The sequence below is a fragment of the Oncorhynchus masou genome, chromosome 27 (assembly GCF_036934945.1).
Source record: "Oncorhynchus masou masou isolate Uvic2021 chromosome 27, UVic_Omas_1.1, whole genome shotgun sequence".
In the NCBI taxonomy this organism is placed as follows: domain Eukaryota; kingdom Metazoa; phylum Chordata; class Actinopteri; order Salmoniformes; family Salmonidae; genus Oncorhynchus; species Oncorhynchus masou.
Genome location: NC_088238.1, coordinates 48,294,170 through 48,306,398, shown reverse-complemented (window position 1 = coordinate 48,306,398; position 12,229 = coordinate 48,294,170). Strand labels below are relative to the sequence as shown.

Genomic DNA, 12,229 nt, shown 5'->3' with positions numbered 1-12,229 from the left:
TATATTTGGGCCAGTATAGCTGATTTTTGAATATGAGAAACCATTTACCTCCTCCTTGTCATCCCCCTTCTTGTACAGAAGTTCATATCCCATGATTTGATTGTCTTGTCCGCTCTGTGCTGGGGCTATCCACGATAGTAGTATGCTTGTTTCAGATTTGGCTTCCCCTTTGAAGTCGGTCGGTTGAGAAGGGACTGGGAAAGCAATACAAATACACATTTGGCTCACTAAACCAATGATACTCATTGCAACGCCCACCATATCGCTGCTAAAGGTATTTCACGAGTGCTGCTGCGGCTATTTTTTTACTACTAATAACATTAGCAGTAACTTGTTATTAATACATTATTACTATTACCTGTGATTGCAACTACCTGTCATTACTATGCAATTACTGTTATTTCCCTAAACAGACACAATTTCATCATATTGGGTTAGAAAATGATTTAAGGAAAACAAGTTTAAATATATATGATTGGCAGTCTAAATTATGCTCAAGAACTATTCAAGTTCTCAAGTCTGATTTTATACTTAAGCAATAATACATGTGAGGCCATGTGTTATGAATTTTTTATCATGGCTGGGACGTGGTCATAGCCACAGGGCGAAACAGGGTGGGATAGACCACCACAGCCATGAAAATGTCATAACACATGGACTCGAGTGTATTATTGCTTTTATAAAATGGGTTACCAGCATAAAAAAAAATCTAGATTATTTCCGAAACCATAAGTTTTTCAACTAAGTGCTATTTTAGGCATTCTCTGATCGTTAGTTCTATTTGTATTGAATGGCATGTAAAGCAAAACTACCCAAGCGCTGGATGATAGTTCCAGAACTTTGCAGGTTGCTATGACAAACAAAAATGAAATGTTTGCTATGGAGGCTCATTCCCCACTTGCTAACTAGGCAACTACACAGCTAACACAATCACTCATTACTGAAGCTGGAAAGACAGCTAACTAGCTGCATTTCATTTAGTTTTACCTGTCTCGCTATTTACTTTCCTTTGTATATACAGTGGGGCAAAAAAGTATTTAGTCAGCCACCAATTGTGCAAGTTCTCCCACTTAAACAGATGAGAGAGGCCTGTAATTTTCATCATAGGTGCACCTCAACTATGACAGACAAAATGAGGGGAAAAAATCCAGAAAATCACATTGTAGGATTTTTAATGAATTTATTTGCAAATTATGGTGGAAAATAAGTACTTGGCCAATAACAAAAGTTTATCTCAATACTTTGCTATATACCCTTGGTTGACAATGACAGAGGTCAAACGTTTTCTGTAAGTCTTCACAAGTTTTTCACACACTTGCTGGTATTTTGGCTCATTCCTCTATGCAGATCTCCTCTAGAGCAGTGATGTTTTGCAGCTGTTGCTGGGCAACACGGACTTTCAACTCCCTCCAAATATTTTCTATGGGGTTGAGATCTGGAGACTGGCTAGGCCACTCCAGGACCGTGAAATGCTTCTTACGAAGCCACTCCTTCGTTGCCCGGGTGGTGTGTTTGGGATCATTGTCATGCTGAAAGACCCAGCCACATTTCATCTTCAATGCCCTTGCTGATGGAAGGAGGTTTTCACTCAAAATCTCACGATACATGGCCCCATTCATTCTTTTCTTTACACGGATCAGTCGTCCTGGTCCCTTTGCAGAAAAACAGCCCCAAAGCATGATGTTTCCACCCCCATGCTTCACAGTAGGAATGGTGTTCTTTGGATGCAACTCAGCATTCTTTGTCCTCCAAACACGACGAGTTGAGTTTTTACAAAAAAGTTATATTTTGGTTTCATCTGACCATATGACATTCTCCCAATCTTCTTCTGGATCATCCAAATGCTCTCTAGCAAACTTCAGACGGGCCTGGACATGTACTGGCTTAAGCAGGGGAACACATCTGGCACTGCAGGATTTGAGTCCCTGGTGGCGTAGTGTGTTACTGATGGTAGGCTTTGTTACTTTGGTCCCAGCTCTCTGCAGGTCATTCACTAGGTCCCCCCGTGTGGTTCTGGGATTTTTGCTCGCCGTTCTTGTGATCATTTTGACCCCACGGGGTGAGGAACCCCAGATTGAGGGAGATTATCAGTGGTCATGTATGTCTTCCATTTCCTAATAATTGCTCCCACAGTTGATTTCTTCAAACCAAGCTGCTTACCTATTGCAGATTCAGTCTTCCCAGCCTGGTGCAGGTCTACAATTTTGTTTCTGGTGTCCTTTGACAGCCCTTTGGTCTTGGCCATAGTGGAGTTTGGAGTGTGACTGTTTGAGGTTGTGGACAGGTGTCTTTTATCCTGATAACAAGTTCAAACAGGTGCCATTCATACAGGTAACGAGTGGAGGACAGAGGAGCCTCTTAAAGAAGAAGTTACAGGTCTGTGAGAGCCAGACATCTCACTTGTTTATAGGTGACCAAATACTTATTTTCCACCATCATTTTCAAATAAATTAATAAAAAATCCTACAATGTGATTTTCTGGATTTTTTTTCTCATTTTGTCTGTCATAGTTGAAGTCTACCTATGATGAAAATTACAGGCCTCTCTCATCTTTTTAAGTGGGAGAACTTGCACAATTGGTGGCTGACTAAATACTTTTTTGCCCCACTGTATCAATAAAAATGATGCGGATTCATGATTTTGAGTGGCTGAGAAAAGCTGCCTGCCTGAATTTCAATATTCCAACAATGTTGCAAATGTCAGAGATAATGTCTAGATACTTTTTACAGTGATCAAGTTTATAAGTTGCATGTCTGGGCAGATGAGACAGTGGATCTGTAAAAGTAGTAGTAGCAGTAGTACATTGCTAGGTAACGACTTAAACAATGGCACATTTTATGAATGTACTGGACATGTGTATATTGTGTAGTATATCACAGGCAGAATAGGCTCTAACAATAGGAATTCCAAACCACTTGTTGGACATTATTGCTTAATTATACAAGGGGGTGTGGTATACAGCCAATATACCACAGCTAAGGGCAGTTATTATAGCCCTTAGCCGTGGTATATTGGCAATATACCACAAACCCCCGAGGTGCCTTATTGCTTTTATAAACTGGTTACCAACATAATTAGAGCAGTAAAAATACATTTTTTGTCATACCCGTGGTATATGGTCTGATATACCACGGCTGGCAGACAATCAGCATTCAGGCCTTGAAGCACCTAGTTTATAATGTTTAATAAGCTATGATTTTTGTCATTCAGAATGCCAAATGAAAATTGTTTGGCACTCAAGAGCAAGTGCGTGCCAAAAAGAAATTTCAAATGTGTTTACTGCTGTGGTCAGAAACAAGGATACTTTTATCTGACTAAAAAGACTGAGTGAGTGATGTGCTTTCCCAAGAAGACACATGGCTGTCAAATTAGCCTGTTGATATTCTCTCCCTTGTAGAGTTAGATAATTTGTTTGTTTACTCATAACTCACAGATTGCGGATCTTCAGTTCCTACAAGATTTATAGCCCAACTCATATACAGTTAACATAATTGTCAATTTAAAGGCTTTGGTCCACAAAAACACACATAGGCCACACACAATCTTACCTCCCGTCTTGGCTATGATCTGGAGATCTGCAGAGAGAGGTCCATCACCCACGGACGTGTAGGCCAGGACCTTAATGTAATAGGTCTTGTTGGGGATGAGGCCCTGAATAGTGAGGAAGTTTGATCCACGCACTATCTGCTTCTCCCATGTGTTGACTTGCTGAGCAGAGTCCATGGTGTAGTAGACACGGTAGCCCATAATTTGCCCGTTGGCCTCCTCTGGTTCGTCCCAGTGGATAATAGCCGTGGTGGAGCTGAGCATACGACCCCGGACCTGCCTGGGCGCCGTGCTAGGTGCTTGCTCAGCCGTCTTGGCCTCGATGTCCTCGCTGGGCGGCCCACGCCCGATGTTGTTCACCGCCAGCACCCGGAACTCATAGTCTGAGTAAGGACTGAGGCCGCCCACGCTGTAGCGAGTGGTGGCCACACCGTCGATCTCCTTGTATGTGTCCTCTGAGAACTTGGACTTGTGCTGGATGATGTAGTAGGAGACAGGCTCAGGGTTGCCTGAGTCCCACGTCAGCGTGATGCTCGTGGCCGTGCGCTCCGTCACCACGGGAATGCCGGGAGGCTTGGGCAATGCTGGAAAAACAAACAGATAACATATGTAAGGGATAATCAACGAGGGGCTATACGTTCTATGTATTTCAATCCAAGATGGCGTAGCAGTAAGACGTCTTTGTCCTTCATCTTGCCGTGTCCCATGTATAATTCTTTATCTATCTTTTAAAACTATTTTTCTAAACCTCAACTTCAAGATACTCTCCTGCAACTCGCCTCACCCAATGTGGTGTGGATCTGTTTTATTCTAAAGTATTTTTATTTACCTCCGAACCAGAATCCCCCAACAGCAGCTAGCCAGCTCACGAGCTACTAGCTAGTAGTCAGCTACCCACTGATAGTGTTCATCTGCTAACCGTTAGCTCAGAGAGCTCTCGACAGTTTCTACAACGCGATTCAAACCAGAGCATACCGGACCTATTTTCTCTCCATATCCCCGGATTCCTACCGCAAGCGCTAAACCTTTTTACCTGGATCATCGCAGCTAGCTAGCTGCAATCTGAGTGACTACTCCTGGCTAATGTCACTGTCCCAAAGCAAGTACCAATTAACCTGGAGCTAGCCCATGCTAGGCCCATCTCCCAGCTAGCTGAAAAGGCCCATCAGCCACTCCTGGGACCCCTTCTACTGCCGGTACGGGGCATGGAACCCCGACGATCCTTTACGACTGGATTACCGACAATCTGCTTGAGGGTGTACTCAACTGGCTCCTACGTCGCGACGTCCCCTGAATGCCCATCTGCTAGCCTGCTAGCCGTGGCCCGCTAGCTGTCTAGAGCATATCGGACTGTTAACTAATAGGCCCATCGGCCAATTTCTTGGACCAGTATACCTATTTTGCCAATTGACCTGGGCCCCTTTTACTCAACGAAGCCCTGCTTATCCATCACGACTGGACTACAGACGTAATCTGCCCGAGGTTTCTTTTCCAACAGGCCCCTCCTACGCAACGTCCCCTGAATGCCCATCTGCTAGCCTGCTAGCCGCGGCCCACTAGCTGGCCACTATAGCTATTTTGCCAATTGGACTTGGACCCGTCTCCTACTCAGAACCCTACTAATCCATCACGACTGGTCTATCGACGTCAACGCACGAGGAGTCTAAAACAGACTTTCCTCTGTCGCGACATCCCTCTAAGGCCCTTCTGCTAGCTTGCTATCCCCGGCCTGCTCGCTGTCTGAATCGCCATGTCTCCAGCCAGCCCAACCACTCACTGGACACCTATGATCACTTGGCTATGCATGCCTCTCCGTAATATCAATATGCCTTGTCCATTACTGTCCTGGTGAGTGATTATTGTCTTATTTCACTGTAGAGCCTCTAGCCCTGCTCAATATGCCTTAACCAACCATTTAATTCCACCTCCCACATATGCAGTGACATCACCTGGTTTAAACTTCTCTAGAGACAATATCTCTCTCATCATTACTCAATGCCAAGGCTTACCTCCAATGTACTCACATCCTACCATACCTTTGTCTGTATATTATGCCTTGAATCTATTCTATTGCGCCCAGAAACCTGCTTTTACTCTCTGTTCCGAAAATACTAGACGACCAGTTCTTATAGCCTTTAGCCATACCCTTATCCTACTTCTCCTCTGGTGATGTAGAGGTTAATCCAGGCCCTGCAGTGCCTAGCTCCACTCCTATTCCCCAGGTGCTCTCATTTGTTGACTTCTGTAACCATAAAAGCCTTGGTTTCATGCATATTAACATTAGAAGCCTCCTCCCTAAGTTTGTTTTATTCAATGCTTTAGCCAACCCGGATGTCCTAGTCATGTCTGAATCCTGGCTTTGGAAGACCACCGAAAACCCAGAAATTTACATCCCTATATATAACATTTTCCGACAAGACAGAACTGCCAAAGGGAGCAGTGTTGCAATCTACTGCAGAGATAGCCTGCAGTGTTCTGTCTTACCATCCAGGTCTGTACCCAAGCAATTCAAGCTTCTACTTCTAAAAATCCACCTTTCCAGAAACAAGTCTCTCACTGTTGCCATTTGTTATAGACCACCCTCTGCCCCCAGCTGTGCCCTGGACACGATATTTGAATTGATTGCCCCCCATCTACCTTCAGAGCTCATGCTGCTAGGTGACCTAAACTGGGACATTGCTTAACACCCCGATCATCCTACAATCCAAGCTTGATGCCCTCAGTCTCACACAAATTATCAATGAACCCACCAGGTACAACCCCAAATCTGTAAACACGGGCACCCTCATAGATATCATCCTAACCAACTTGCCCTCCAAATACACCTCTGCTGTTTTCAACCAAGATCTCAGCGATCACTGCCTCACTGCCTGCATCCGTAATGGGTCTGCGGTCAAACGACCACCCCTCATCACTGTCAAACGCTCCCTAAAACACTTCTGCGAGCAGGCCTTTCTAATCGACCTGGCCCAGGTATCCTGGAAGGATATTGACCTCATCCTGGCAGTAGAGGATTCCTGGTTATTCTTTAGAAGTGCCTTCCTCACCATCTTAAATAAGTCTAGCTTTTTCAAGCAGAAATTTGCATCCTGTAGCACAAACTCAAAAAAGTTCTGGGACACTGTAATGTCCATGAATAATAAGAGCACCTCCTCCCAGCTGCCCACTACACTGAGGCTAGGAAACACTGTCACCATTGATAAATCCACGATAAGAGAGAATGAGAATTTCAATAAGTATTTTTCTACGGCTGGCCATGCTTTCCACCTGGCTACCCCTACCCCGGTCAACAGCCCTGAAACCCCCACAGCATCTTGCCCAGGCCTCCCCCATTACTCCTTCACCCAAATCCACACAGCTGATGTTCCGAAAGAGCTGCAAAATCTGGACCCCTACAAATCAGCCGGGCTAGACAATCTGGACTATTTCTTTCTAAAATGATCTGCAGAAATTGTTGCAACCCCTATTACTAGCCTGTTAAACCTCTCTTTTGTATCGTCTGAGATTCCCAAAGATTGGAAAGCTGCCGCGGTCATCCCCCTCTTCAAAGGGGGAGACACTCTAGACTCAAACTGTTACAGACCTATATCTATCCTACCCTGCCTTTCTAAGGTCTTCGAAAACCAAGTTCACAAACAGATTACCGACCATTTAGAATCCCACCGTACCTTCTCCACTATGCAATCTGGTTTCAGAGCTGGTCATGGGTGTACCTCAGCCACGCTCAAGGTCCTAAACGATATCATAACCGCCATTGATAAGATACATTACTGTGCAGCTGTATTCATCGACCTGGCCAAGGCTTTCGACTCTGTCAATCACCACATTCTTATTGGCAGACTCAACAGTCTTGGTTTCTCAAATGATTGCCTCGCCTAGTTCACCAACTACTTCTCTGATAAAGTTCAGTGTGTCAAATCAGAGGGCCTGTTGTCCGGAACTCTGGCAGTCTCTATGGGGGTGCCACAGGGTTGAAACCTCGGGCCGACTCTCTTCTCTGTATACATCAATGATGTCGCTGTTGCTGCTGGTGATTCTCTCATCCACCTCTATGCAGACGACACTATTCTGTATGCCTCTGGCCCCTCTTCGGACACTCTGTTAACAAACCTCCAGACGAGCTTCAATGCCATACAATTCTTCCTTCTGTGGCCTCCAACTGCTCTTAAATACAAGTAAAACTAAATGCATGCTCTTCAACCGATCGCTGCCCGCACCTGCCCGCCAGTCCATCCAGCATCACTACTCTGGACGGTTCTGACTTAGAATATGTGGACAACTACAAATACCTAGGTGTCTGGTTAGACTGTAAACTCTCCTTCCAGACTCACATCAAGCATCTCCAATCCAAAATTACATTTAGAATCGGCTTCCTATTTCGCAACAAAGCATCCTTCACTCAGGCTGCCAAACATACCCTCATAAAACTGACCATCCGACCGATCCACGACTTTGGCAAATTAATTTACAAAATAGCCTCAAACACTCTACTCAGCAAATTGGATGCAGTCTATCACAGTGCCATCCGTTTTGTCACCAAAGCCCCATATACTACCCACCACTGTGACCTGTACGCTCTCATTGGCTGGCCCTCGCTTTACTCGACGCCAAACCCACTGGCTCCAGGTTATCTACAAGTCTCTGCTAGGTAAAGCCCCACCTTATCTCAGCTCACTTGTCACCATAGCAGCACCCACTCGTAGCACGCGCTCCATCAGATATATCTCACTGGTCACCCCCAAAGCCAATTCCTCTTTTGGTCACCTTTCCTTCCAGTTCTCTGCTGCCAATGACTGGAACGAACTGCAAAAATCACTGAAGCTGGAGACTCATTTCCCTCACTAGCTTAAGCACCAGCTGTCAACACCAGCACCAGCTGTCAGAGCAGCTCACAGATCACTGCACCTGTACATAGCCCATCTGTAAATAGCCCATCCAACTACCTCATCCCCATACTGTATTTATTTATTTATCTTGCTTCTTTGCACACCAGTATCTCTGCTTGCTCATTCATCTTCTGCACATCTACCATTCCAGTGTTTAATTGCTATTTTGTAATTACTTCTTATTTTTTGCCTTACCTCCCTTATCCTACCTCATTTGCACACACTGTATATAGACTTTTTCACTGTATTATTGACTGCATGTTTGCTTATTCCATGTGTAACTCTGTGTTTTTGTATGTGTCGAACTGCTTTGCTTTATCTTGGCCAGGTCGCAGTTGTAAATGAGAACTTGTTCTCAACCAGCCTACCTGGTTAAATAAAGGTGAAATAAAAATAAATGTAAAATAAGGAATGACGTTTTATACCATGGCTATAATGAAACACATTTGCCACTAGAAATGGGTTCATTTGCCGGTAGAAATGGGTTCAACATCCACTGACGTAGCTACCAAGTTCACTAGATAGCTACAGTAGTTACCGTGGTAATGAAACAAACAGACTTGCTAGTTTAGCTAACCATACCATCAGTCCTAGATTGCTATTGTGAAAATCATAGGTAACAATAACAATACTGTTATCTATTTGACTTTTGCTTTCAAAAGCAACTCAAACAAAACATGTAAAAAATAACTATAGCCATCGAATTCTACTGTGCAAATATACTGTGCTTTATAGGGAAATAATGCAAGCCAATCAGAAAGGAGTATTCAACAATGCCATGGTATAATTAAGTGATAATGCCAGAGAAGCCGGTGTTTGGAGGATATATTGGCACGGCTGTTGTTAGCCCCAGACGAAGTGAGGCTGTTCTGAGAGCAGAAGGGGGAGTGCAACTCAATATTAGGAACGTTTCCTTCATGTTTCATACACTCAGTGCATACATTTTTTACCTTGCATTAGTATGCCACATCAGTGCATTATAAACATATTTGAACTCTTGTTGAACAGGTAAAAGGCCAAAAGCCCTGGAAGGTTCTATTAACCAGAGAATTCCAATGTGTATCTCTTAAATAATGTAGTGGGTTAATTTATTGCTTTAATACCTACACCAGTGACACGAGTCGAAAGATATGAGGGCGATGGACTCTCTATATATGCCATCTCAATTGTAAAATTGGGGCAAGTTCCTGGCAGCCTTGGTTATATTGTGACTAATATCCCTCTGTTATGTCTGGGAGAAACAAAGCCGCGTGTGTGTGCGTGTACCTCTGTGTGTTGGTGTGTGTACATGATGACGACAATCTGGAATCTCTCTCTCCCTGGTATGCATTGGAGGAGATGCTTACACTCTGATAAGTACCCTGCCTACTGAGAAGATCAAACAATACCCACTATGTTGCAAGCACAGACACACACGCACCCACACACACACACACGAACACACAACCAACAGGGATATAGAGCTCTGGCGTTTAACTCCCCTGGTTGTGAGATAAGCCTTTCACTGATTCTCAATCTAGCATCTAATCCACGGAGGCTGGCGTCAACACATCCCAGGCTTTAGGAACCCTCTTCCTGAGACCAACGATACGTGACAGAAAGAAGTAAACGTGCATTACCTTTCACTGTGATCTGTGCAACCGCCTCGATGACCCCCAGAGTGGACATGGCCACGCAGGTATAGTTGTTCGACTGGCGGACGTCAGTGAGCTCCAAAACGTTTCGTCCAATGGGCATGTCGTCCTCAGGCGTCAGGTCTTCGGCACCCAGCATCCATTTGACGTAGGGCATAGGGGAGCCCACCGCCACACAGGTGATGTTGACACTGCCTCCAGGCATGATCTCATTGTCGGTGGGCGGGATGGAGAACCGCGGGGGTACCCGGCGCACTGCAAAAGACAAAAGGCAATGGTAACAACTCGTACAAACCGCACAAGGCCAAGGTTTCCCATCAACGGCCGAGAAAAAAAGAGACTTATAATTTACAGTATACAGACGGATAACAAAAATATTTACATTTACAATACAACTTGCCCGAAATTTAACTTTTATATCTAATGTAATATATTTAACACAGTCCAGGCCTCAAAGATGGGACTAGCTACGGACTAATGATTACACAAACACCATGCACAAATGATACCATCCATACAGACATAAAGAGAACAGCACAGAGGAACTGGAGCGTCGACAGCATGGCAGAGTGAAGTGTACAAGAGAACAACTTCAATGCTGCGTTCTTCCAGTTGATGTGAAGTAAATGTGCCGCGTCACATTCTCACATCACACATACTACGGCCCGTGGTGGGAACACATCCAACTACGGTACATGGAATAGAGTGTAACTCTGCTTCTCAGATCAAAAAAGTGGATACACATTCCAAAATAACTTTGTTCGAGTATAAACAACAGGAAAAAACATATCCAAATTTGATATTGAAAAGAAAATGAAAAGAAACAGCATCCATTATGAGGTAAAAGGTTGGAGCTTGTCATGGTGGCTTGGACTCTCTGTCATGCACACAAGCACATAGCTGGCTTAGAGAGGCAACCATGTTTGGTGAATGGGAAGGAGAGAGGAGGATTGAGAGGGAAAAAAATAGTAACAAAAAAAGACATATCAAACATGGGGAGGACGGTTAGAGTTCGGCTGGCAGGAGGGAGGTAAGGTTTAGGCTGGCAGCGTTGGGTTTCTGGGATATTAACACGACTGGCTATTATTAAGCTAGAGTTGCTAGGGCAGGACAAATTTACAGTGTCACTGGACAGATTAGGGGAAGTGCAACAGTATGACAGGACAGGACAGGACAGGGATAGGCAGAGGCAACTCAACACGAATCACAACGTTTTCTGAGGTTTAACTAAGTTAGTTAACCACATACGATTGAAACACACCATATAGGGTAAGCATATTTAAGAGACAGGGGCTGGGGCAGATACAGAGGGGGAATGAGTTTGGATTTTAAAACATGTCTAGTGAGAAATTTGATTAAAGGAATGAAGTCAGTGTTACTGCTTATATTACTCAGAATGAATATAAGTCCCAATATGCCGATCTCCTTTGATACGCAGATGCGTAATGGTGGCAGAATTTGGGGAATGCCGTTTGCTCTTCCATGCACCTTGGAAAGATGAATCACTCAGGTGCTTTGGCGGTGAACCTCGGTCATACTAATAAAGGGTGAAACACTCCCATCGTCCCAATCACTTTTAATTCAAATTAAACAATCTCCTCTCAAATATGGGGCACAAAAATGCCTTGACTAATGTAATGGCAAAAGCCATTGGGTTTTCCCGGAGTATGTGGTCATTAATATACATTAACGTGATGTGATATAAAACTGAGCGCTAGATAAAATAACATTGTTTGCTAATAGCATTGTTTGCTAAAGCTAAAAGCCTGCATCTACATGTAGAATTAGCTAATGCGTTCAACCGCCATCACATTTAATACAGCACATTCTGCTAAGCAGATTGTGCCTCTCCAGAGAGAAGGAATCTCAGAAACTACTACTTGCATTATTAAATACAACTTTTCACTCGCTTCATATTTAATTAATATCCAATTGGATCCTGCTCCCCCATGACATAATGTTATCATACTAATTGGAATATCATTACATTTGTCAAGTCTTACAGCTAATGCTCCAAATACATCATTCTTTCATGAAAGCCTCTGTAGGAAAAATCCTTTGCAGAGGCAGCGTACATCTCACAAGGCTAACAGCTGAGCGCTAAATCTCGCCACTGATTATAACAAAGTGGAATTTAGCTTATAGCTTTTAAAACATGTCTTT

At 44.0% G+C, this 12,229-nt stretch overlaps 1 protein-coding gene across 26 annotated transcripts in view; it reads right to left on the bottom strand.

Moving 5' to 3' along the window:
- LOC135516331 (receptor-type tyrosine-protein phosphatase delta-like) overlaps positions 1-12,229 on the bottom strand; it is a 606,705-nt gene that overhangs the window by 71,122 nt on the left and 523,354 nt on the right. For all 26 annotated transcript variants that reach the window (XM_064940532.1, XM_064940530.1, XM_064940540.1 and 23 more), the window contains 3 exons: positions 10,052-10,321; positions 3,549-4,130; positions 49-194 (listed from right to left, as the gene is read on the bottom strand). In XM_064940532.1, the coding sequence (XP_064796604.1) occupies positions 49-194; positions 3,549-4,130; positions 10,052-10,321 (998 nt within the window). The remainder of the gene's footprint in view (positions 1-48; positions 195-3,548; positions 4,131-10,051; positions 10,322-12,229) is intronic.